The sequence below is a fragment of the Callorhinus ursinus genome, unplaced genomic scaffold, assembly GCF_003265705.2.
Source record: "Callorhinus ursinus isolate GAN/ISIS: 27379988/994484 unplaced genomic scaffold, GSC_fseal_2.0 scaffold18, whole genome shotgun sequence".
In the NCBI taxonomy this organism is placed as follows: Eukaryota; Metazoa; Chordata; class Mammalia; order Carnivora; family Otariidae; genus Callorhinus; species Callorhinus ursinus.
This window is the reverse complement of record NW_027397080.1, coordinates 34729145-34755075: the sequence shown is the minus strand read 5'-3', so window position 1 is coordinate 34755075 and position 25931 is coordinate 34729145. Positions and strand designations below refer to the sequence as shown.

Below are 25931 nucleotides of genomic sequence, written 5' to 3'. Positions count from 1 at the left end.
GACCTGGCTCCAGCCGTCCCTCAAAGGCCTGGTGCTCAAGCTCTGGCCCTCTCCTCCTCTTGCCTAGGCTCTCCCCTCGAGAGGCCCTCCAGAGCAAGGTGTCAGCCAGCAGCCCCTCCTGGGCTCCGCACTCACTTGTGTATCTTGATCACCATCCGACGCCCCTGAAAGAGGCGAGCGTCCCCAACGATGGAGACTCTTGTCTGTTCTGTTCTCTGGCGCACACTGTCCCCAGCACGCTTGTGGACTAAACGGGTAACGTGCCATAGCGTTCCCACGCTGAGGCAGCCCTCAGTCTGATGGGCTGGGCCGCGCTCCTCCCGCCAGGCTCCTGCCCTGTGTCAGACACCCTGCGTCTGGGGTGCTAAGGACGCAGGGGAGCGCCAAGCTGTGGAGCAGGCAGAGGGGTCCCTTATGAGCAGCAGAGCGGCCCTGCTGGTGGCAAGCCGTGGCCGGGCTCAGGCCTTCCTGCTGCAGCTCTCCCCCGCCCCAGAGCTCTGGCGGCCGCGTCAGCACGTCTCCTCCCTGGCTCTCTGAACACTGCCATCGGCCCTACAAAGCCCAACTGTGTGGTGAGCGCCTCACAGCACCCCTGAGGACCAACCAGCCCAGCCTGGGGGTGGGGGGTTGAGGGCCTTCCCAGACTTTCAGTTTCAGAGAACAGGGACAGTGGGTGGCCCTACACGTAGCATTTAAGGGATGTGTTACAAACATGGGTACCGTCTGCTGCATTTGTAGAGAATCAAGCTTCATGTCAGAGTAAGTGACTTACGTCACAGCCAAGCACGGAGCAGGACACACACACCAGAACACAATCTTAGAGCTGGGGAGGGTTAGTAGATTAACAGGAAGCTGGCACGGGGCTCACGCGATTTATGTGCCTACACAGAAAGCAAACTCAGCAGGACTGGAATTCAGGCATCAAAACCTCTTCTTAAGAGAGACGGGTTTGGGGGCACCTGGGTGGCTCAGATGGTTAAGCGTCTGCCTTCGGCTCAGGTCGTGATCTCGGGTCCTGGGATCGAGCCCTGCATCAGGCTCCCTGCTCAGGGGGAAGTCTGCTTCTCCCTCTGCCCCTCCCCCTGCTCATGCTCTCACTGTCTCTCTATCTCTCAAATGAGTAAATAAAATCTTTAAAAAAAAAAAAAGAGACAGAGAGATGGGTTTGTGTATTTTGCAGGGAGACAATGTCAACAATGCCGAAAGCTGGATGCTTTGAATAGCTTAGAAAACTGATCAGTAATTTTCAAATCTTTTTTTCTAAAACTCGGGAGCAATCAGGCAATCTAAAAATACTGTCATTCCCAGAAGCTTTGGAGCTGGATGGAGGGCACAGTGCTAGTCCTGTGACTGTACTTAATGGCACAGGATTGCACACTTGAACATGGTTAAACTGGGAAGTATGCTACAAATATTTCACCACAATAAAAGCAACAAAGAGACTCCATCGTCCTAAGCAATCATTCCAGGACAGCGGGCCCACGTCCGCCCCCCGCCCCACGGTCCACCCTGTGTTGCTCTTTCTTTCACTGTCTCTTCCTCTTAGAGCAGTGGCCCTGTGGGGGTGGGGCGGATAGGACTTGGTGGTGTTCCCTGCTTATTTCCAGAGCCCAGCACAGTGCCTGGCACAGAGCAGGTACTCAGCAAACATGTAATGAATGGAGATGAGCTGGCGAATGCGCTCCGGGAAAGCTGGAGGAGGAGGCTACCCAGCACTGTTTCCACAGACATCTATGGGGGGGCGGCGCGTGGCCTTAGGGACGCCCACAGCATCTGGGGCTGGGCTCACTGCAGCCCGGTGCTGCACTGGGGAGGAGAGAGGGGTTTAGCAGCACAGCCCGGCTGTCTTGGCTTAACCACTGAGAGGTCTGTCCTTGGGGCAAGTCGCCTTAGTTTTAAAAATTTGTTTGCCCATTGGGGCACCTGGGTGGCTCAGTGGGTTAAGCGTCTGACTCTTGATTTTGGCTCAGGCCATGACCTCAGGGTTGTGGGGTAGAGCCCTGTGTCGGGCCCTGCGCTGGGCGTGGAGCCTGCTCGAGAGTCCCTCTCCCTCTGCCTTCCCTCCTCCCACTCATGCTCTTCGTCTCTCCCTCTCTAAAAAATACAAATACATAAAATAAATTTGTGTCTCTATTTGTATGACATTAGGGAAAGTCGAGTACCTGCCGGACCTGCTTTAGCAAGCAGCTGTGAGAACCGGACCCAACATGAATGTCTTAAAGAACCACCCCTGCGGGGCGCCTGGGTGGCTCAGCCGTTAAGCGTCTGCCTTCAGCTCAGGTCACGGTCCCGGGTCCTGGGATCGAGCCCCGCGTCGGGCTCCCTGCTCCGCGGGGGGCCTGCTTCTCCCTCTCCCTCTGCCCCTCCCCCTTTCTCTTGCTCAAAATAAATAAAACCTTAAAAACAAAACAAAACCAAGCCCCCCTTGACTCCGTGGTGTGAGGCCCCACCCCAGGAAACCCTCCACGGCCCTCCGGCTCTGTCCTGTTCGCCGCAGCTGCCAGTACCTCCCAGATCATCACTGTGACTTTGGGCCACAGGCACTTCAACACCCACTCAGTTGTGTTTTCTCTCTCTCTCCGAGCCGTGGCAAGAACGCTCACCGCGAGGTCTACCCTCCTAGCAGCCTGCGGCGGGCAGTGTGGTCCCGTCAACAACAGGCACGGTGCCGCGCAGCACACTCCGGAACCTTCTCCTCCCGCACCCCTGAAACCTCATGCTCCGGGATGAGCTCCTCCCCACTCCCTCTCCCCTTTTCTTTCAACCGAAGGACGTGAATGACAAAATAAACGTCGTGAAATTGCTGTAAATCCCAGAAACAGGGCAGTCACTCTCCGACCCCCCAGACAGCGTCTCCCAGAGGCTGAGGACCAGGGGCTTCCTGAGGGGGAACATTTCCCTGAAACCTGCCTTCTTCAACGCGTGGGAATCAGATCTTCACATACAAGCTATTTTCCTCCTTTGCCTCTGAGGGAGGCTAGGAGCTCCGAAGAAGAAATCTGTCCCCCACCTCCGCCCTGTAGCCCTGGGGCTTCCTCTCTAAGCAGCAGCAGCAGCACTCCCTGGCGTCAGTATCTAATTCAAACCAGCTGATGGAAGATTCCTTTTATGTAAGCCCAAACCAGTTTTAAAAAAGCAACAAAGCCTACAGATCTCATCTACATAACGCCGTGAAAGGAAAGCAAGCATGCCGTGCATGGGTCTCGTGGGACGAGCAGTCAGGGTGTCCGCGAACGCGCAGGGGTGAAGGATACAGTAGCTTTCCCAACCTGGGCTTCGGCCTGAATGTCCTTGAGTGCGGCCAACTGCCCTTGTAAAGCTTTAATTTCTTCTTTCTTTCGTTTTTCTGCTTCTTCTGTAGCTGCTTTCTTCTGTGCCTGGTATGAAAATTATTTTTCCATTAGAACAGCTATTTAGGGTAGTCTTAGAAATTGGGAGAACGTTACAGCATGTGAGTTATGTTTTTCATAAGTTATGACAGTCACTAAGATTAACAATATAACTGGGATCAAAGTACCTTCACCAAATCAATCTGATAAATGTTTACGGACAGATAGAACCACACATGTCCTCTCGTCTGTCACTATTCCTATTTACAGATGGGGAAACTGAGAGTCTCACAGGCAGAACGTGGAGGAGCTAGGATCTGAACTCAGGGAGACAAGGTTTCCCTGGTTTCCTGCACAGGAAGCTCCTTGAGTGATCTGTCGGTTTATTCGTGACCAAATAACTTCAATAGAGGATTAAGTCATAATTTCATAAAAGTTGACTTACCCTAATTTCAGCTTCTGTAGGTCTGCCATCTATTTTAGCAAATCCCTCAAAAATTGTTTTATAGAGAACATTCTTGCGTATGCTGTTGTCGTCGGGAGGGAGGTACTCTAGAATAAAAGCCCGGTGCTGTTTATACATGTCCAAAATAACTCTAACCGCTGTCTCGCGAACCTCATACACTCTGTGCTCCAGGGTGCTCACTGAAAACTAAACATAAAGTTGGGAGGGGTTCTTGTGGTTACTGATTCTGACAACAACAGAGTTTATTTTTCCCCAGCATAAAAGAAATACAGGCACATTATAAAAATTTGAAAAAGAAAAGAACAACACCCACAGAATTCTGGCTATTACGACACTGAGTTTTTCTCACCATGTTTCCCTCACACACGCAGCGGAGCTCACGTTGGATTATATATAACTTTGTGTTTTGCTTTTTTCCGTTTAACATGCCAACAAACATTTTTTAGGTTATATCCTTCTGTAGACTTCATATTAAATATTATAAAACATTCCAATCACCGAGAAGAGGAAATAAAAGAAACTTCACGCATCCACCATCCACATTAACCGATGTTATGATTTTGCCATGTTTGTTTTGGATCTCTAAGAAATGAAACACCGTGGTGATGGTGTGAGTCCCAGCAGAAGCCCCCTGGGCCCCACGGTCTTCCCGTGCTCTGAGAGGGCACGGCTCTCCTGAAGCAGGCCTGTGCGCTCCCGCCCAGACAGGGGTTTGCGCGTGCATGCGCGTGCGTGTGTGTGTGTGCGTGCGTGCGTGTGTGTGCGTGCGCGCGTGCTGGGTACACACATGGGGTTTTTGTCTGACATTCTAAATAGTATACTGTGCTCATCTTTCTGAAACTTTCTTTCCTCCCACTCCACATTTCTTTGTCAAGGACGTTCGTCCATCACGATCCATTCCCGCTGCTCTACAGCGTTGTGCCATGACACGTTCGTCCCAACGCACGCTGTCGATACCACGCTCAGTAAACTGACACCTGCCTGTGGGGCTCTCACTTCCCACAGTCTCAGCCTGCCACAGGCCTTTGGTTGTACCCCAGGTGACGGCACTGCCTCCAGGAGTCCCACCCTCTGATGGGCACCTCCCACCTTTCCCACTTTTTCTAGTACTCCCTCCCCAGATAGTTCCTCAACCCCATCGGGGCCTCTGGCGCACTCTGGACCCAACACTGTCTTCTCCTGTCTGTCACCTCGCTCAAGGCTTTCCTGCCCCATGTGTCCATCACTAAGTCACTTCTGGGACCCCTTCTTCCTGTGTAGTCACGTGCCTGCAGCCTTGAGAAGCATGCTGACTGGCCCCATGCCAGACTCGCCATGACAGGTGCCCCGGGGGCTCCGGGCAGTGCACAGTGACCTGACCTGAGGCATTTCTGGCCAGTTCACCTTCTTAGATGTTAAGGGGGCGTTTCATACATCCTTCTTGTCTCTCAAACCTCCATTATCCAGTTGGGCTTTGAGCGGACTTCATCCGTGGAGAGGATGCGTGTTCCCCGCTCTGCGTGCAGCCAGCCCTGCTGCATACACACCAGAGCCCAATCCCACTGGCCACTCGGGGACTTCGCTCCTGCAGTAACCAACCCCTCCAGCACGCAGGCGTGATGTCAAGCACAAATACAGACAAATACAGCTACGTGCTCGACAGGCCGGCTGCCCCCCCCCCCCCCAGGCACACCTATACCGCCTCCCCTGGCCCCGTGCGCTGAGGTCCAGGGAAGGGTGGGCAGGAGCGGCCCGGCCCATAAAGACCCCCTCACCACCCTCCACTCGCTTCCTCCATTCGGTGATCTCTGAGTCGTGTGAGAAAGCTGGTGGCGTCCTACTGGAAGGAGTTGGAGGCCTGAAGGCTGGCGTGGGGCAGAGCACCCTCTCTCCTTGGTAGCTGCATCGGCCGCAAGGGAGAGTGACCAACGTTCCCTGCGCCTCGCCGCTGCAGCAGAGCTCACCGGGACTGACGCCAAGGCTGGCGTCTTGCAGCGGGGCGCCAGGTAATGGGCATTCATGTGTGCGGGGCAGGCTTCATGTTCTGTGCCGGGCAACAAGAAGACTGCACTTGGAGGCAAGACACAGGCTGGTCCATGTGACTGCAGGGCGAGTCAGAAGGGAAAGTCCCCTGGGGAGCTGGCAGTGGCTAACCAGGCAAGCGATGACGGGGGCTGGACCTGCGTGCAGCAGGGAAGCTGGGAGGCTGGTCGGCGTCTGGATATATTCGCAGGAAGAGCCCACGGCATTTGCTGAGCCAACAGAAGAATGGTGTTGCCATTTCCTGGAGGCAACAGGGAAGGCTGAGAGGGAGCAGGTCAGTGAGGAGGGCAGGCGCTCCATCTGGACGCGGGGCGGACACGGCTTGCAGGGGGAGTCAGGCGTCCAGGGAGGGCACACGCAGAAACTGTGTCTTCCACGGACGGGTGGGAAGGCGCAGGTGAGGTCAGCGAGGGAAGGTGTGTGCACAGGAGTGAGAAGAGGAGGCCTGGACACTCCGAAGTTAACGAGATCAGGAGGATGAAGAAGAACCAGAAAAAGGAGTGAGACGAGGCCAAGCGTGGCGTAAGTGGGGCGCAGAGCTCCGGAAGTCTAGGGAGGGGCGTCTGAAAGGCTGGCTTACGTCAGCGTCTAAATCATTCGTCCGGAGAGAAAACACAAGAGTGCAAGCGGCCTGCCATGACCCTGCCTTTCCTGATGGCACATCTGATTACGTGAGGACCTGGTCCAGGTCTCCGAGTCGACGCACATGTGGAATCCACGGAGAAGGGAGGCCTCCCTTCCCACGCGCACAGGAAGGAATGCGGAGCGCTGATGCATGGGCTGCGCCGTAAGGCGCCGCTGTGGGGGCGCTGCAGCTCCTCGTCCGGCTGAGACGCCGGCTGTACGCTCAGAGTGCGCTTCGGTCACATTCGAAATTAGGGAGGGGGGAGTCCTGGCTCTGGCAGACAGCTCCTCTCCCAGGATGTCTGTGGTTCCATCAGGTCGTCCGTTTCTGCTGCTCTCCATGTCCAGATACTTGATCCCCAGTGACGCTGCAGCTCTTACCGACCGGATTCTTCCTAGTCTGTCCGCCACCACGGGCCAACGTCCACACGTACGTGCCGGCTCGCGGCAGAATGAGGAGCAGGAAGCCTTTGTTAGATGAAACAGTGACTGGTTTTCTGAAGTCATTCACTCACTCGTTCACTCAACGAACACTGACTAGACGCCCACCATGCTCCAGGCTCATCTCAAGTGCTTGGCTCGGCACCAGAGGTGCGCTTACCTTCATCACGTTATCGATGGTGAAGCCCGTGCCCCTGGTGCCCAGGTCTTTCAGAAGCCGGGCCAGGAGGCCTATCTGACTCATCGCCAGATGATTCGAAGAGTTGGCTTTTAATGGCTGCACCAGGTAAGATGGAATAATTTGGAGAGACCTAACTTCTTTGAACAAGGCCATTTCCTATAAAAACCAACATGACTGTGTTAATTTGTACTAGAAAATGCTAGAGGCAAGTCAGTATACTCCAGTATAATCCTCAAAGTAGAAATCGAAGGAAAAAATAGGGAATAAAAAATAGTGGTAAAATAATTTATCTCTAATAACCTCATTATTTCTATTTAAGATATAATGATTAAAAACAAAACCCCAAATCATAAAAAACAAAACCATGATCACTCACAGATAAGTGAAAGCTTTACAAGAAATGTGATCTAAAACTTAAGATTTCATTTCTCAGGATTTCCCCACTTCGGAAAAAAGGTTTTCTAATTTCTAAAATTCTAGAACAAATGAGTATTGTGTTAGTCTTTATGAGATTGGCCAAGGGGGTAGCAGTGCACAGTTTCTGGCTGATGGGACTGCTGGTGGGCTGAGGGGAGAGCATGAAGTCCCACTGCCAACGAGTAAGTCTTTCTATAATTAATGTATTTAGCATTGAAGCAGCGAGACACAGAAAGAGTAACGATAAAATACCGAAGCATATGGGTTGCAATATAGAAAGAAATCAGTTTTGGGGGCGCATGGGTGGCTCGGTTGAGTGTCCGACTCTCGACTGCAGCTCAGCGTCATGGGATCGAGCCCTGCATTGGGTTCCATGCTCAGCGGGGAGTCTGCCTGGCCTCCTCAGCCCTTCCTCTCACTGTCTTCACAAATGACTAAATGGAGGACTGACACACTCTCATTTTCAATGTTCCTTTTGAAAGGTGCCACCTCCCCCAGATCTTGAGCCACACCGAGAGGGAGTATCTTGTAGGACTTGAGCATCACTTACTTTTACCTTCCTGTAAATACAACGTACTGCTTTTTCATTCCCCCCAGAACTCAGGTGAAAGGAAATGAGATGAGTGGTTCTTCATACTGGAAAAATGACCCCTCTGAGAAACTAGGAAAGCTATGGAGTCCTTCCCAACAGAATGTTGTATAGAATCTGAGGCATCCATAGACTTGCTGAAGCCGAAGCACGGGCCTCACTCAGGGGAAGAGATACCAAGATACCTCTCTTGGTACCCCCACAATACCCGGCCTGGAAGAGGCATGTTTGCTGAACGAGCAAAACTATCTAGATTAAGGCCATTACACATTTATTATCTCTTTACCCTTAGTTTTCTATTCTGGTTTAATTTTCCATATATTTTTACTAGAAGTTACTGGCATACGTTGAAGAGGAGAAATACTAGACAAGTCAAATTATACTTTAGTCGAAGGCAAACTTCAGCTCTCGGAGCACCAGGCAAGAATGACAGGGAGTCACGAGGAGGATCAATAACGCTCTTGGGAGAGACAGAACCTGGTAAGGTACTCAGAAAGTCAAATAGCGTAGTAACGGGCTCATTATTTACTGTTTCAAATTTTATGGTGAAATTTGTACCTGAATAAAGTTTGAAGCTATGACTCGGAGGCGAGCAGAAGAGTCTCCAGTCCTGGTGAGCAGGATGGGGATGGTTCTTTCCACACAGTGAGCGGTTTCAAGCTTACTCAGTTTGTGTTTAGGAATATATTGCGTAATTATCATTTTCAACAATTTCAAAGAAGCCTGAAAAACCTAAGAAAAAAGTGGCAAAAACAGAGGAGCTCCTGTAACTGTATTCCAGCAAAGAAAGCCTGACATTTACCGCCAGTAACAAATGTGAACGTTATGCTGGAGATTCCACACTGCCAGCAGGGCCGGTGAGGGTGAACTGAAAACTGCTTTTCTAAACGCAGCGCCTCGTGTACGGAAGGTGTGTGCTCTCATCTTGAGTGTCAGAAAGAGCCCCACGTTGGCCTGGAGGCCACACCCCGAACACTCCTAACTGCATACGTGCAGGCAGTGTGCACCCGGGGCGTGCTCACTCTCGCGGCCCCTTTCAGAGTCAGGGGAATCCAGGAATAACCTCAAGCCCCTCAGCTTCCATGAAAAATAAAAACAGAAACTGAGCGTTTAATCAGTCCCCATGAGTCGGGCCTCAGCGGACCCTGGCTTCTAGGGCGTGGGGAAGCTGACCCCGTTCAAGGGCAGGGCATGCGGCCAGGTGAGGACAGACTGCGCAGGCTCTTCACTGACCACACTTCTTGCTAGAGAACCTTCTTTCCTAGTGACACACTGTGCTACCCCCGTGGCCACCCGACTTCCTGAGGCACCTCACCCGGGGCCACGGGGGGGCAGAGGGGACTCACCGGGGTCACTATGTCTCTGAGGGCTCTTCTCACGAGAAAGATAGATGCGCGCAGCATGCTCTTCAGCTCTTCCTTCGGGGTTCCAGCAGGCGTCTCCATCAGTCGCTTATACAGGGCAAGCAGCGCGTCCTCCCGGTACGACCATGTCTTGGAATAGGCCCCGGCGACCTACCACAGCCCGGAGGCCGGCCTGACTCAGAGCAGGCGCGTCAGTGATGCCACCCCACCGCCCAACACCGTGCGACCCGACACATGGAGAAAAATCTCTTGTGGGACAGAATAAGTATGCGTGTTTAAGGAAGTGCCTTTCCTAATGTGGAATACTGAAGACCCCTAAAACATGGGAATATGAGAAGTTCCGCCAAGAGAAATACTGGGAAGCTGGGAACTAGGGGAAAACCCACTGGGCTCATTTCCATACGGAGACCCTTCCATCTTCTGTTTTGCTTTGCCACCATTTCCCCGGGGATGGGCAGGTGTTCCAGAAAGGGGCAGATTTTCAATCCCAGCTCTGTCAGTACTAGACAGAAACACCCAGTCTTAAATGAACACACGTTCATAAAATCTTAAATTCTAGCTTCTGTTTCTGCTGTTTTGTATAATTAATGATTATTGAAAGACTTCAACTGAATACTGAGGCCAAAAGGGGAGCCAACAGTATCATGGACAAAGCCGAGGGCGCCTCCTTGCCTGCCTCCTCCCCGTTCCAGACACCCGTCCTCGGCACTCGGCCTACCAGGCTCTCTCCCAGCACGTCCACGGCGGGGCCGGCCTCCCTCAGGGCCTTCTCTGTCAAGGGCTCCGGCTCTCCAGCCGCACCTCCTCTGGGAGCCTCGCTGACATCACTGTCACTCTTTTCTGGCTCCAGGGCCACTGCTGGCTGCTTCCGCGAGGCAGGGAGGGGCCGCTCGTCATAGGGCACGGACTGGAGCTGCAGGGGAGGAAGGGCGGCTGCAGAGCTCCCCAGGTCTGTCCGCCTGCCAACACCGCATCTACACTGCAGGCCTACTGCTCTGCACGATGGTAGTTGTATTGGATCAGAATAATTTGTACAGGAGGATTCAACTGAAAAAATTAGGTCACGGTTTCCATTCCTTTCTAAACTCACCGTAGATCCAACAGAAAAGCGATGTAGATTCGGCCTCGGTTACTATTTACCGCCAGTAATTACAGTTCAGCGGACAGGTAGCTTACAAAGTAAAAGTTATTGCGTTTTTTCCTGACAAGACTTCTGATTTTTTTCTTAGTTTATGACTTATAAATATCAGGCCTCATTTTAAATGTGTTCATTATCTGGCAGACGTATACTAAAAACAGGCAGCCAAGCTAACGACCCTTCAACAGCCTTCCTGTGCTCTGGGCGGGCAGCTGTCTGTCCCCCCTCAGCCCTGCAGGTGCTCGCCGGGCCCCCTGCCCAAGCAATGGGCGACACGACAACCCCACCTCCTGGGGCTTCCATCCACATGCAGAGACAGAGATGCACACCTGAACATGTACATAGGTGGCAGACTTTTGGGAAATTAAGTGAGAAGAGAGATTCCAGAGTCATTTCCCGAGGCAGGTGTCACTGCGACACTCCCATTTAATACCCACTGAGACATTAACCGGGTGTATGCTATGTGTGCGAGTGAGGTTCTCATATTCTAAAATCTACTCTGCTATGAAACAAAAGATGCTGACATGCTGACAAAGGAGACGTTAAGACCATTTTAAACCAAAGTATTGAGTATGACTTAAAGCAATGACGTCACGGACAAGATGCTCCCGGCGGGGATGACAGGGACCCTCAAAGCTGTGCACTGGGAGGCCAGCAGCACGAGTACTGTCCTCTCTGGCTTTCCTGGGCCTCAGGCTGCAGCAGACATGGGCCCGTGCCCACCTGACACCCTGCCTTCCTCCCCAGAGCCCACCGGCCGCACCGCCTTGCCCGCCAGCTGGAGCCCCAGTGAAGCCCTCCTTTGGTCCTCGTCATCACTCAAAGGCTGGCATGTGACCGGTAACTCAGAATGGGACGCGCTTGCCCCTTTCAGGGGACAATGTGCGGACGTGAAGCTGAGGGCCACGCGAGAGCTCCAGCTCTAGGGTGACTTGGAATCACAGGAAATAGAGTGGAAAGACAGGAAGAGAGTGGGTGATGAGGACACTGTGAAGCTACTGAACCCTTAAACCTACATGAGCTCTCCAGTCCCGAGTGACACTAAGACCAGGAGACCCCCAGTCTGAGCTAGCTTTTCTGCTACTTACAACACAGCAAATCCTCAAAGCTCAGTAACCATACATGACTCGTATGGAGGCCCTACCGAAGTCAGTTCTGTCACTTTACAAACATGGTCTTATTTATTCCTGGAAACAATCCTTCAAGCAGATATTTGTACATTTTTATAGAGAGGAAAGCAGAGGCTCAGAAGGATGGGGTGTCCCGGACCACTGGCTGATGGGGCAGAAGCAGGCGGGAGGCCTGCACATCTGACTGTAGACAGGGCCTCCCAGGGGGGTGTCATTACCTGCTGGAACATCTGGGCAGGAAGGCTCTGCGGCTGTGTGCCCTGATCCATCCCCTGCACGGGGAAAGCCTTGGCACCATGTGGGTCCTCCGCATGTGTCTGCTGAATAAACCGCACACAATCTGAAACCGAGTTACCTACGTGGGTCTTGAGATGAAGGTCTGTGGCGCGTGGTGACAGGTCCACTGTGGAGTGCTGAGAAGGGCCCAGGGCATGCGCTGGAGGCTTTTCCTGAAGGAAAGGCTCTGCAAACTGGCTTTCTGGCGCCCTGTCTTCTTGCGGGAGGGACGGCACTGGCTGTTGGTGGCGAGGACTGGCAGAGTGAGCAAGGGGCTGGAGGGGCAGGTCGGAAGGCCTTCGCACCTGGGGAAAAATGGGACACTTCACTCCCAGTGCTGTTGCCACACCATTCTGGGGGGGGGGGGGGGCGCGACCATTTAGGAAGGCAGAGAGGCAATCTGCATCAACGGTGTCCCCCAGTTCTGTCCCAGCCTTTCAACTACCCCTCCATGGTGGCCATGTGCCCCACAGAGCACACCGGAGTGCCTGCGTGACAGCAAGCACAGCACCTGCGTCACCCAGCGTGGAAACACGCACACGTACCTGCCAGCAAAGACATGGTGCGTGGGGTAGGAAGCACCTGGGCGGGACCCCAACCCTGGCGTGGCCGTGTATCCTGTGGCCGCAAAAGCAGGCTGTTTTGTGTCATCACGACATAGTTACTGTGGGTCATGGCGGTAAGCGTGCCGGACAGACGCTCTCATTTAATGCACACCCCTTTTACCCCATAACGGGAGATAGAAACTGAGGCAGAGTGGCTAAGGAATGACCCGGAGATCCCACCGCCAGCAAGGGGGCCAGGTCGGAGCCCAGGCAGTGAGGCTCCGGAGTCCGCACCGTCCCGCACGACTCTGCCACATGGGGTGAGCACCAGCTACCTGTGGGGTGCTAAAGGTGAGCGGCGGAACGTCTCCCAGGACACACGGTCTCAACAAACCGAGGCCGTTAGGATTAACGGCACACGACCCTCCTGAGGCCATCATGGGGCGAACGTGGGGCAGCGCCGCCTTCAGTTCATTGTACAAACGGGGGAAGCCGAGCCGGGGAGGAGGGGCGGGATCCGCTCTCTCCTCCGCCCTGATCTGCCTGCAAGTGCGTCCAGCAGCAGGCCCCACAGCTGACGCCACCTGTCTGAACCGGCACCTGCGTGTGACGGAGCCATGCGCACGGCACACACGCACTGCGGACACACGGGCGCTGTGGGGCGTCTCCATGGCCCCAAGGACCGCTGCCCGGGTACCTACCGGCTCGGGGTCCACCAGGCTGTGTAGCTGCAGCTGCTCATACACCTGGCTTCGGAACTGCTCCATCTGCTGCTTCTTCTCCTTGGCCAGGTCATAGTCCTCCTTCTCCACCGCACAGCGCTTCTCCACCTCGTACCGCCCGAGCCGCTCTCCGACCTGAAGCACACGAGGTCGCCCTGCTTCAAATGTGCACCCACCCCCAGCCAGTGCAAAGCGAGGCCTGGGTGACGGGGCTGCTGCCCGCGTAGCCTGCTCGGAGGAGGGGCCACGCTGGGCCATGCAGGGGCGGCTAAGAAACTGCATGAATCCACAGGGACGGTAAACATCTTGTGTTTTTCTACCACTTTAGGGCGGCAATGTGGCGTCTGAGGATGACGTCTGAAGAGGCTGAGCGTGTGCCTTCATTTACATTTTATTTAGGGGCTCATCCGTCCGTAACTTTATTTTGCTTACCCCCTTGGACCCACGCTATTACCCATAGCTTTTAGTGGTCTACGCCTTGGCTGTACCAGGGCCAGGACCACTGCCTGCCTTCTCACACACTTGAGGGAGGACTGTTCTCTCCAGGAGCAGTACCTTTTGCAAATCAGCAATAGCTTGTTTTAGCTTCTTGGCATAGTCGTAACGTTCCTTTTGGACAGCTTCACGTTTTCTTTCATCTAATTTACGTATAATCTGGGCAACTTCTGGATCTTGGTACATATCAAAAGCTAAGTCATCTAGTGGAGAAATATAGTCAGATTTCCTAAAGGAGAGAAATGAATATTTTAGAGCTGACTTTGCCGTAGGTGACAGCGTGGTGGCAGAGGGAGCCCTAGGGGCTCATGATGGAGGTACAGGTGCAGCAATGGCAGCCCCCACACCTGCTCCTGGAGCATTCTTGCCGGAGAAAGTGGAGGCTCAGAAAAATCGGGAATGGGCTTCAGGTCACCCAGCTCTTACGTGCAGGCAGGTCTCTCTGACTCCGCAGCCTGTGCCCCCACCCATTACTGAAACCGTACTGGGGGCATCTGAGCCTTTGGTGCATTGGTTCTTCCACAAATATTTTGAGTGTGGACTCTGTGCCCAGCTCTGTTCTGGGCACCGGGCACATAACAGTGCCTGTGAATCATTTGTAGACTAGGGGAAGCCCAAGCCAAAGCAGACTGCCAGGCCCCATCTGTAGAGAGGCTGACTTGGTGGGTCCCAGGTGGTCCAGGTGTCCACATTCGACACCAGCGCCACAGGGAGCATGACAAGCACGAAAGATGCAGACAGGCCATGCCGGGGCCTCGGCTCACAGGGTCAGGCTGCACGATACCCCAAGTCCTGGCTGGATCAGAACAATCCCTCCAGGAATGAAAGATCTCTGTAGTGATCTGAGTAACCCGTTCCTGGTCACCACTTCATTCTTTCTTTCAAATTCTACAGCAGGCTGGCAGCTTTGCCCTGGGTCTGACACTTCGAATAAGGCCTAACCACTCAACAAAAATGCTGGCAGAGGACACATTTCAAAGTCTCCCTGTCTGCCGTATCAGCTGCATAAAATAAGCCAGGTGTTAGCTTTGACTTGGGTATTTTTATATACAGGTAAATTTTATTTATTTATTTATTTATTAAAGATTTTATTTATTTATTTGAGAGAGAGAGAATGAGAGACAGAGAGCACGAGAGGGAAGAGGGTCAGAGGGAGAAGCAGACTCCCCGCTGAGCAGGGAGCCCGATGCGGGACTCGATCCCGGGACTCCAGGATCATGACCTGAGCCGAAGGCAGTCGCTCAACCGACTGAGCCACCCAGGCGCCCTACACAGGTAAATTTTAATGAAAATATTTCTTATCATAAAAAATTTCGTTGTCTAATAATAAATTGAAACAGGACACGTGATGACATCACTTTTCAGAATGATCAAACATCCCCCTAACACTTCCCGACTCCTGGAAATCAGGCTGTTTGCTTACAGCACCCCCACCGGGCCTGGGGGTTGGCTCAGCTTTGGCAGCTTTGAACAATATCAGTTAATCTCAGTGAGGACCAAACAGCAACACGCTTTGGTACTGGCACAAGGTTAACTATTTTTACCTAAATACATACTATACTTTTAAGTCAAAGTTACTTTGCCTTGAAGTCCTGGAGACGAAAACAAAGAATTTATTATGAAAATGCTACAAAGAAACACACGACGTCATCTGACGTGGGAGTCACAGCTCCAGGGCTGTGTGTGGGCAGCTTCCTAAGAGCCGGTCTCGCCCTGCCCACGACCGCCCCCCAGCGGTGACCCTGGCTCGGTCCAGCACACAGCCTTCCACAGACTGCTCTCTCTTTACCCTCAGGAAAGCCCTGCAGATGAGTCAGGATAGACAAACCGCGGTCTGCCAGTCCAGGTGGCTAACCTGATAAAGAACTGATTTAAACAGAGTCCAAATAACCCAAAGAACTTCTATGGGAGATCCTAAAACCGACCAGTGGGATTGGCTGCCCATGTTCTACCAGCTGGAGCTTCACTGAGGGCAGAGCCAAAGAGCTGACCCGGGGTTGGTGCCGACGGACAGGGAGAGACAGTGTGGCAGTCCCCACCTGGAAAGGTAAGGAGGGCACTGCTGTTACTGTCAGGCACAGGGAGAGTCTGCGGGAGACAGACGGGCTGCGTAGGGGAGAGGTCACTTTCCTCACTATTTCATACACATTAAGGGACTGCCTTTACTTTCTAAGCACTCCCTACTGACATCCACCCCGTGACAGCCAGGCTGGAGGCCCAGGGAGGCTCGACAGGAAGCAAGGCAGTCCAAAGCAATGAATAAGTTCTTCATTCTTAAGCCGGGCTCTTGTGCTTGCATAAAATATGGAGAGAGTCTCTCTGTGGTCACTCAGGAGCCACTTGCTGTGCTAAGCGTGTGCACCAGTGGACAGTGAGCCTTGCTTCTGGTGGAGCCTCCCCTGGACCGGCAGCCTGGGCTTCACGAGGGCCCCAGGCTGAGGGAGGTGGGAGCCACACCACCATGGGGTGGACGAGAGTGGGGAGGGCTTAAAGCAGACATAAGATGAAGGCTCTGGTAACTGATAATCTGGGTCAATTAATTCCTTTAATTCTTACCTACAAAGTTGTCTGTGCCAATAAAATATCAAAGGATGGCCGACAGATCTTTTACCTGCATGTAGGAACTTTCTAGTAATACCTGAACACACAAGAAATGGAGCGGTCTCCAAAGGGCAATAATTGAAGATGTGCTAAGTAAAACAGTGACCTTAATCTTTAAGTGTATTTAAGTCAATCCCATTAGTGGCTTAACTAGCTCAGAACTGAATTTAGAGGCTCTCGAACCCTCAATCCTCTAGAGCTGACTCTAGAAATTGGCAATTCTGAGGGGAGTCTAGGAGCTGATGGCCTTGTGGGGAGGATTCTTACCCAGTACAAGTTCCTTCCAGAGCTGGGTCCTCACTGTTGTGCCCCAGATAATGATCAATCAGCTTCTCTCTAGAGGTCTTTGGGAGCAAAAAGTTCTGGTTAGTGTCTCAGAGGAAAACAGGAACAACACGAAGCCTTAACTAAGAGGTGGCGTGATATATAGATGTCAGCAGGCTTTGAGAATCTTAGTCTTTTGGAGAGACAGTTAAAATTCTTGAGTAAAAGAAAGTTTAATACACTACAGCTGCTAAAAATTATCTGCTAATTATTCAAGAATTTTATAAAGATTTTCAAGATGACACTTTTTGTGACAAAAATAATCAATCCCCTCATTAGAAATACATTTTCTTCTTTAAGAATGAAACGTCCCAAACTTACGATATTGCTTTCATCACTGAAATCTGCAGGGTCTCCAATGATATTTACTGCAACCAGAGCAACCTAAGAAAGAGTTAACCAATCGAAATTAAGTATAAAATGTTTGTGATGACTTCCTCCCTTTATTATAAACTGCTTGCTCTTACTGTCATCAAATGGGACGATGTACACCAAAGCACATTAACTGTAAAATGTCAAGCTATAGAATTATTATTATAGTTTTTGTAAATTATGTTAAGTTAATATTCTAATGCCTAATCATATGGTTATTTTAACGTCTAAAGTACATTAAGACGGTAACAGCTAAAAGCTCCACAGTTTTAACGCAGCATCACATCGAACCCTTCCCTCACAGTCCAGTACGGGGACCCATCTACTCAATCTTGGTAAACGGGACAACGGACTGAAAGCCTGTGTTAACGCAGCTCAGTTTGTCTGGGTCTGTGGCTCTCCCTGAAGGGGGAGGACTCCCCCTCCCACACCCTCTCTCCCTTGAGCATCACTGCGGTGGAACTAAGTGAGGGGGTTTTACTGGTGGGGCCGACGTAGAAAGCGGTTAGCGATCACTCTCCAGGTTCACGGTCAAGCACTACTGCGGTGGACCCAGCCGCGGAACTACACCCCAGAGCTCTCCTCAACTACCGTGGAATGTTCCACTCCTCTTAGAGGCGGTGGGGAGTGTTGTCAATATCCATGCTAATGAAGAGTCCGCTTTGGACACAACTGATTTTTACTACATGAATCACGCCAGAAACAAAACTAAAAGACAAGACAAGAAAAAGGGACAGAAAGATGGGACGGGAGGGAGGGAGGGAGAAGAATGAGGACTTGAAGTCACCCCCCAAGTCCTGCCAGGGGACTCGTCCTGCAAAAGCTTAGCGCCTTTGTCTAGAAAGAGTGTCACCTAACAGAAACAACACAGGCCAGCTAGATAATTTTAAATTTTCTAGTAGACACAGGAAAAAAATTGTAAAAAGCAGCAGATGACATTGATTTTTAAACCTAACATCGCCACAATATTATCATTTCACTGCTTAACTGATCCTTTTCCTCACACAAAGCCTCTGAGTTGCAGTGTCCAGTTAGCCCGAGCGGCCCACCACACTCGGGCTGGCCAGGTGCCCAGCGCGCTCCCGCTGTGTGGGGTGGTGGCTCCTGACCGCACCGCACGGCTCCCAGAGAGCTTAACGTTCTGCCATAAAAGTTACCATCTTAAAAGAAGATTTGAAATGCCTTTGCCAAGGGGCGCAGGGCCCTGGGACGCTGTGAGGAGGTGGGGAGCAGTCAAGGTGAGGGCGCGCATCTCACCTGATTGTATATGTTGTACTTGTTGACGTGGTTCTCGTGAAAAATCAGCTTCAGGAACTGTCCTACTGCATCCACGTAGACGGACTTCAGCTCCCGGGCTTTGCAGCCTGTCTTCTCATTGTCACAGAGAGAGATGTAGCTGAAAGGGAGAGCACACACCGGAATCACGCTGACAGAACACGTGTGCGCAGCAAAACTGAACTCAACGGGTTTTGGTCCAAGTCAAGTCTAGAATGGAAAAACCTTGGGAAAAGCCCAGGAACGGTATTCTAACCCGTTCTCTTGAAACAAGTTGTGCATCTGAGGAGCAGAGGCGAATGGTGCTGACACCCCAACAGTACTGCTTACCGAGCACGTCTCCACTCAGAGGCAGCGCACCTGACCCCCACGGAAGTCTGACCAGGACCGGGAGCAGGGCGGTCCCTGTGTTCCCACCGCTCGGACACCGGGAGAGTCGGGCCAAAAGTTCCCGTCACGAGCCTTCGGTCTCACCCTTACCCAAGTCTCCGGAACCGCTCCGCCTGGTAGGGCACAAAGTACTCGGGCAGGCTCTCGCTGATGTAGAACTCCACTTTACTTGGGATCATGTACTGGTGGGCAAGCAGCTGCAGCTTCCTGATTCGACACCTCTCCACCATCTGAAGGACGATTTCTTGTGGAAACTGGCAAAATCTGAAAGCAAACACGTGTGTTTGTCACACAGTTACTGCGAGGGTTTCCGGCTGTGTGCATGGCACCCCGCATGCATCGAGGTGGTCTGCAGGGGCTGGCGCCAGCGCCCCAGGTTCGGTGGAGCTGAAGCTGCAGTTCGGACTGCCACCCGATGCTTTTGGCAACTGGAAAATGGTCTGAAATGAAACGGTTTCAAATGAAGTTCAACACAAGATAAAAACATCAATCTTAAGAGGCTGTACTGATGGGAAAGACAGAGCCAAAGGATTTTGCCCAGGAACCCAAATGCTTTAGGAACGCCACCTGCTCAGGGAATCCGAGTGATGAGTGCCTACCATGCATGCTCAGTGGTCTGCAGGAGAGGCCCACGACTGTCCACAGGGAAGCTTCTAGTTTTTGCCTCCTAAGTGACAGAGCACATTAACCACCTACATGAGAACGGGCTGGAGAACCGCGGCTGCAGGATCTGATCATGACTGAGCAACAGAGCACAGTGTTCAGACCGCGGATACTATGTACGCTGAGCTGGCAAGCGCTGGGTTACTAGAACAGTGGGGCGTCGAAGGCCCTGGGAGAGGGAAGCAGCCAAGGGTGGAAGAGCTGGAAAGGGCCCGGTGGCCTTGTGGGTGAGCCCACTCCTGCCCACTGGCCATGCTCCAACCCCCTGCCACCTCTCCCAGGAGCCCCCCACTCCACTGAGAAAACAGGCCTCAAATGGGACTGCTCCCCGAAAGGAGCAGCATCCCTGCTGGTGCCCCATCCCCTACTCACTCCCCTGAATGGCACCACAGCCTGCCTGCCCCCACCCAGGCTTTTCTCTCCCCATCACTCCCAACACACACACTCTAGAGCCCCCCATTTTAAGAATCCCCCCGTGACCCCACATCCTCCTTGGCTCCCACGCCGGCACAGCCCTCTCTCGCACCCCTCCCCCTCCAGGGCGCTTGGCCCATGTTTCCACAGCTTACTCTCACCACGGCCACCACTGAGCCCCCGGACGTTGCGTACAAGTGTACCTCCTGGTCCCGGCTTCGTCCAGCCCACAGGCCTGAGCCCGGATGACTGTCGGGTGCCCTCCCCTCTGTCCAGGCATGCACTGCCCCTGGCTGGGGTCCAGGCTCCTTCCTCTCCCTACAGTCACCATCGGGGAGCCTATCAGACCCTGGGGCTTTAAAAACCTCCCGCTTGTCAAGGAACCCCAACGAGATATCACCCCAAGTCCAAGCCTATGCTCCAGCTGGTGACGTGACATCTCCCTGCAGACGCCTGACAGGCATTACATACGACAGACAAAACGAACTCCTGACCCCAGCCACCCTCCCCGATCCCTCGATCCCTCGGGGCCCATCTCCTCGTCCCCCTGCTCTGCCACCAGCGGGAGGCACCGCCGCCCCCGGGGCCCTGTTCGCACGATTAGTAACGGGGAAGGGAGAGCGCACGGCAGTCTGTGTCTAACTGCGGGGGGTGTGCAGGGGTGTTGGCGGAGGGTGGGCGGTGAGGAGGGGCGCGTGGGCTCAGATCAGATGGACTCTCAGCTCGGAGGCGCAGTCGCCCAGAGTCTTCAGAGATGAAAAGCTCGTAAGAGAGGTGCACTTGGGGCAGGAGGGCAGCTATAGGACGGGCTTGCAACACGGACACTCCTCAGTCCCCCATGGCGGGCGAGCGTGGCTCCAGGTGTGTAAGATATTTACGGCTCTCAAATGCCGAGCATGTGGGTTATGACGCTGCTGAGGTCACTCCAGGCATCGAGACACTTAGTGATCGATCATGAAAAAAACCCCTCCGAAGTGGGTTAAAGAAAAGACAATGGACAAAATTTGGAAGTGTATGTTTTTTTCAAATCCTTCAGAAGATGGGCCTAGGACTGTGTTATTCAAATGTAGTTTACAGAACTCAAGCATGAATCGAAGCTGTCCTTCAGGGATACTAAGAGGTGACAGGATGGTGGGGAGCGTGGGAGGCAGGGACACTGAGGGGGGGCGCGCCGGGGTGGGGAGCCAGCCTCACGGGCAAGAAGCTTGATCAGGCACTTGGGCTCCCGACCCCTTACGACTCTATCTTTGGCGAACACTGAAGACCTCTCAGGAAAAGGCTTAGTTTCAGAAAAATACTAACCACTGTTATGTTATGCAAGTAATGGGCATTTTTAAAGGTGTACAGATATTCAAGATAATCATTTTGAAAGAGGTGCTCTTGGTTAAAGTTTGGGGTTCACAAAAATCTTACCCACAAGGAGCACAGCTGTGAAACTAAGGAGCTCGGCACAGAACACGGGTGGGAATGGGAGGCCCAGCAGGCAGCCAGGGAAGACAGCTAAACAACACTGCGTGGGCCCTTCTCCTCCCCCTCCTCTGTACACATTTCTTAAGTGAACGTCAGTTAATGCTTTCAGGGAAAAAGGTCCAACAAGTTTTCTTTAAAAACATAAATAGAAGGAAACAACATCCCATCACTGCACAGAAGGTGCGTGGTTCTGAGGCCTGAGTGGTAAGACAAAGCAGAAGCATCAAATGAAGGCAGCCCACGGCCCCAGCCTGGCCCACCTCGGTGACCTCCACCCGCTGACGGTTGGTGCGTGAATCATCAGTTCCCGGGCACTGAAGCCATCTTCATGTCCAGACGAGCTGACGACAACGAAGCCAATCTTGTGGGGCATCCTGGGCGCTGGGCTGTTTATAGGGCAGGAAAGACTTTAAGATAAAGGAACTTGGTAACATTTTACAACATTGAACATGTTAGCTCATGCCTTGCTCATAGACAAAATAATTCACAAGGTATCAGAATTTTCCCATCACTTTGAAAAAATCCAGGTTTTTTTGTTAAGTGTTTCCCCTAGGAGCCTCTAACTCTATTTAAGGTACCATTTATCTTGACTTTTTCCAAATGTATGTCCTAAAAATTTGACCAGTGTTGTGGGTTGGTTTCCCCCCAAAAAGAGGATGAAGTCCTAACTCCCGGTACCCGTGAATATGAACTTTATTGGAAATAGGGTCTTTGCAGATGTAATGGGGTGAAGACGAGGTCGTGCTGGAGTAGGTGGGCCCTGATACGAAAGCACTGGTGTCCATCTGAGGGACACAGACAGGCACACAGACAAGGAGGCCAGCCCAGGAATGCCAAGGATTGCTGTCAGCACCAGACGGTTGGAAGAGGCAGGAATGATCCTCCCGTGGAGCCTTTACAAAGAGCATGGCCCTGCTGACACCTTGATTGTGGGTTTCTAGCCTCCAGAGTACATTTTTGTTGTTCGAAGTCATCCACTTTGTGGCACTTTGTTATGGCAAAACCAAAGAGTTTTGTTAAGATACAAACACCAAGTTTTTTTTTTTATAATTACTAAGAAACTAATATAATCAGTATGCTAATAAGGTGTACAAAAATAAGGGGAAAAGGGACAGTTTAATCAACAGCATGGTAACTGCTGAACGCAAATGCATGGCTCGAGCAGGGAGGGCAGGACTATAGGCAGATATATGCCAGGGGTGGAGATGTGCACCTGGGGCCCGCTTGAGATATTTATATATCGGTTGGATGAAATTTTTGTCATTGTTTGGTAAACTGTTCATAGTTGAATATCATTTTGAGGATGGGTGCTGTGATGTCTGGTTCTGCCTGTCCTGGTTTGAGAACAGCACCTCAGCTGCAGTTTCTGCCTGCACCGCTCCCGGGCTTGGTCAGTCTGCGGGTTCCACGTCCCTCCTCAGCAGCTGGTTTAGGGGCGGGAACACGAGAGCAGCACCCAGACGGGACCAGTGTGGCCCATCCCTGGACTCTGCTGGGGCTACGGGGAAAGAGAAGCCTTCTTGTTGGGGCTGTAGCCATAGAATATTTCTGGGAGGTTACTGGCGGCCACCGGTGGGGAGGTCCTGCCAAAGAGCAGGCCGACACGGGAAAACAGCCACCTCGGGAACCCTGAGGTTCAGCCACATTTAAGGCCCAAACTCCTCAGAAACTTCTGGTTATTTCCAGTTCCTGAGCCAGTCAAACTCCCCCTCACTAAGATAGAAAATAAAGAATTCTCCAAAAAGTTCTCTGAGATAGGACATTCTGTCAGCTGTAATCCTGAAAAGGAGGTAACACAAACATATTCTGCATGATTTTGCTTATTTTAGTATGCTTGATGCATGATCTAGATCTTTTACTTTCATTCAGAACCTCAAATGACCTACATCAATAAATTAATTATTGGCTGGTACTTGCCAATGCTTCTTCGAGTACATGAACAAAAGCATTAGTAACAGAATAAATAAACCATCATTAAAGATTGTAATTTCTGACAGTACATCAGAGGAACACTAAAGTAAACCCACTCAGAGATTCACACGTAATTTCATATGTAAAATCAGGATTCATATGTAATTTCGAGGGACCCCAAATAGCCAAAACAATCTTGAGAAAGAACATAGGAGCATCCACAGTTCCTAATTTAAAAACTTACTACAAAGCAACAGTAGTCAAGCACCAACAAGCAAGCACCAACACTGAGTGTGACTGTATGCAGGTGTGACGCAGAACCCCACCTGTGCTCCCACCAGGAACGGGATTTGTCCTCCGTACCCTGCAGCTCCTCCCACGAGCTTGGGCTTTCAGCCTGGACGTACCCTGCACCTGCTCCTCCCCACTCCCATCCATCACGTGCCAAGTCGCATCGATCCTGCCTTTCAGATGACTGACTATGATTGAATCCACTCTTTTCCACCCCACTGTCTTTTATAGAGGATGACCACGGACTGTAGCCAGGTCTCCCCACCTGGAGCACTCCCCCCAGTTGTCCTGTGTTCCTTCTCAAGTCCAACTGGGGTCATCAGTATCTGTGTCCCAAACTCAGAGCTCTTGATGTGCTCCCTGTCCGGGGGTGAAGGGTCAACTGTGTCCTGACCCAATCTGCTGTTCGAATTCTGAAGTCCAGCCAAACTTAACTAAAGCTTAGTTCTAGCTCCCTGCTCTGAATTTCTCAAGTCCTTCAATCATAAAGGCTTTAAGAGCAGGGCCCGTTACTTCTAGTCCACCTTGAAATTAGTAGGCATCTATTAAATATATTTTTTTAAGATTTTATTTATTTATTTGACAGAGAGAGAGAGAGAGACAGAGAGAGAGGGAACGCAAGCAGGGGGAGTGGGAGAGGGAGAAGCAGGCTTCCCGCGGAGCAGGGAGCCCGATGTGGGGCTCGATCCCAGGCCCCCGGGATCATGACCTGAGCCGAAGGCAGACACTTAACCGATTAAGCCACCCAGGGGCCCTTATTAGATGTTTTCAACTGAATGTGAATATATCTCGAAATTCTAAAATCTGAAATACCCTTTATATTGCCCCTCTTGTATTTAGACATGTATTCCTTTACATAGTACTCTTGCCTGCATTGGGACACTACCCTTACGGCACTTACTGTGTGCCGAGGACTGTCCGCAGCCCTAGATACACACTTAAACCTTCGTAACAGCTGTGATATAGGTTTGTTGTCACACAACTTTAGAGCTGTGGAAACTGAGGTACAGGGAGGCCCCTGCTCAAGGTTACACGGCTGGTGAGCCCCGGAGCCAGAGTGTTTTCAGCTGGTTGGGTTCCAGAGGCCCTGGTCTTCACCCGCACCCTCTGCCAAGGTTCTAGGCCTTAAAATAGGACCTTTGAAGTCCAAACGAAGGTTGTGTCCATATGCTATATGGCCTCAAATATCCAAAACAAAGCGCTGGCATTTAGGAACCAGGTAGGAGACGTGCTTGGGCACCGTAGAGGCAACATCGTCACCTCACTTTAAGTAGCTGGAAAGGAGTCCTTTCTGGCTACCCTCTCCCGAAGCTCTTCCACCTTGTGCCCGAGCGCCCTCTTTGAGGAAGCCCTCCAGAGTTACAGGATGCTGGCGGTGTCACTGAAGGACGCTACTAGTGCACGATAAAAATCACCACGGACATTCTGGGAAGAGTCAAGGCCCCGCTGAGCACTCGGCTCCCGGCGAGCAGGCCTCCAAGCGGCAACTGCTGACCACGGCCGCCGTGCGACGCGAGGCGCCCGCGTGGACCCAGGAGGCTCGGGCGCTCCTCCCCCAAGTCTATCACTAAGTCCCCTCCAGGGACGAATCAGGATCGTGGACGTCTATGGATCAAACCGCAACAATTCGGCGACTTCCCAAATTTTGCTACAAGACTAGTTGACAAAAACCTTGTTTCCACTTTCTCTTTTTATGAAAACCTACACGTTTCAAGAGTAAATAACCTTTGGTCAAGTAATCTCAAAGCCTGAAAGCGCCACAGAGCCTGTCCGAGATCGAACAGGTACCGCAGTGGGGCAGGGGGAGGGACGCGCGGGACCCGCACAGGGGCGGAGCCGCAGGTAGGGTCCGGGGCCCTCCGTGCGCCCGCAACAGGGAGGCCCGGCCGTGCGGAGGCCGCCGCCGCCGCAGGGGCACCCTCCGCACTGGCTCGCCGCCCCCCGCCGGATGCCCCGCCCCTAGGTCGCGCCCACCCCGGCAGGCCCCGCGCCCCGGGCCCAGCCCCCGGCCCCCGACTCTCCCGGCCGCGCCCACACCCACATGCGCCAGGCCCCGCATCGCGGGTCCGCGCGTTGTCGGGGTTCGGGGTACCTGTCAGGACCGAAGGCCCGCCCGGACCTCGGCGCCTGCACGGTCCCCAGGGCCCTGCGCCTCCCCTCGGCAGCGCCTTGCGGAGCTCAGGTGGCGCCTCCTCCGCCGTCCACGGCCGGTCCGCACCCCCGAGCCGCAGCGGCGGCGGCCGCCGAGGAGCAGCCCCGGCCTCCTGCGCCTAGCGCCAGGGCCGCGGCCGCGGCTCTCATGACAACCAGGCCGCCCGGGCCAGGCCGCGCCTGCGTACAAGGCGGGGCAGTGCCTCCGCTTCCCCGGGCCTCTGGGTAATGGAGTCTCTGGGGGACGGCGCCTGCGCACAAGGCGGGGCCGCGCCTCCGCTTCCCCGGGCCTTCTGGGTAATGGAGTCTCTGGGGGACGGCGCCTGCGCA

General features: G+C 52.8%; 1 protein-coding gene across 6 annotated transcripts in view; it reads right to left on the bottom strand.

Annotated features, from left to right (window-relative positions):
* CEP104 (centrosomal protein 104) overlaps positions 1–25809 on the bottom strand; it is a 34220-nt gene extending 8411 nt beyond the window's left edge. For 2 of the 6 annotated variants that reach the window (XM_073903452.1, XM_073903450.1), the window contains exons 1-17: positions 25543–25806; positions 25019–25106; positions 22601–22740; positions 21509–21634; positions 18792–18965; positions 18294–18432; positions 16986–17048; positions 16608–16684; positions 13800–13968; positions 13224–13379; positions 11920–12282; positions 10152–10346; positions 9416–9583; positions 8628–8801; positions 7043–7219; positions 3775–3981; positions 3270–3377 (exon numbers count right to left, since the gene is read on the bottom strand). In XM_073903452.1, coding sequence (XP_073759553.1) covers positions 3270–3377; positions 3775–3981; positions 7043–7219; positions 8628–8801; positions 9416–9583; positions 10152–10346; positions 11920–12282; positions 13224–13379; positions 13800–13968; positions 16608–16684; positions 16986–17048; positions 18294–18432; positions 18792–18965; positions 21509–21621 — 2283 coding nt within the window. In that variant the 5' untranslated portion in view covers positions 21622–21634; positions 22601–22740; positions 25019–25106; positions 25543–25806. Of the gene's footprint in view, positions 1–3269; positions 3378–3774; positions 3982–6397; positions 6910–7042; positions 7220–8627; positions 8802–9415; positions 9584–10151; positions 10347–11919; positions 12283–13223; positions 13380–13799; positions 13969–16607; positions 16685–16985; positions 17049–18293; positions 18433–18791; positions 18966–21508; positions 21635–22600; positions 22741–25018; positions 25107–25542 lie in introns of those variants that run through there. The other 4 variants (XM_073903454.1, XM_073903453.1, XM_073903455.1 and 1 more) reach the window with 4 other exon arrangements.
* Between the last annotated feature and the right edge of the window lie 122 nt (positions 25810–25931).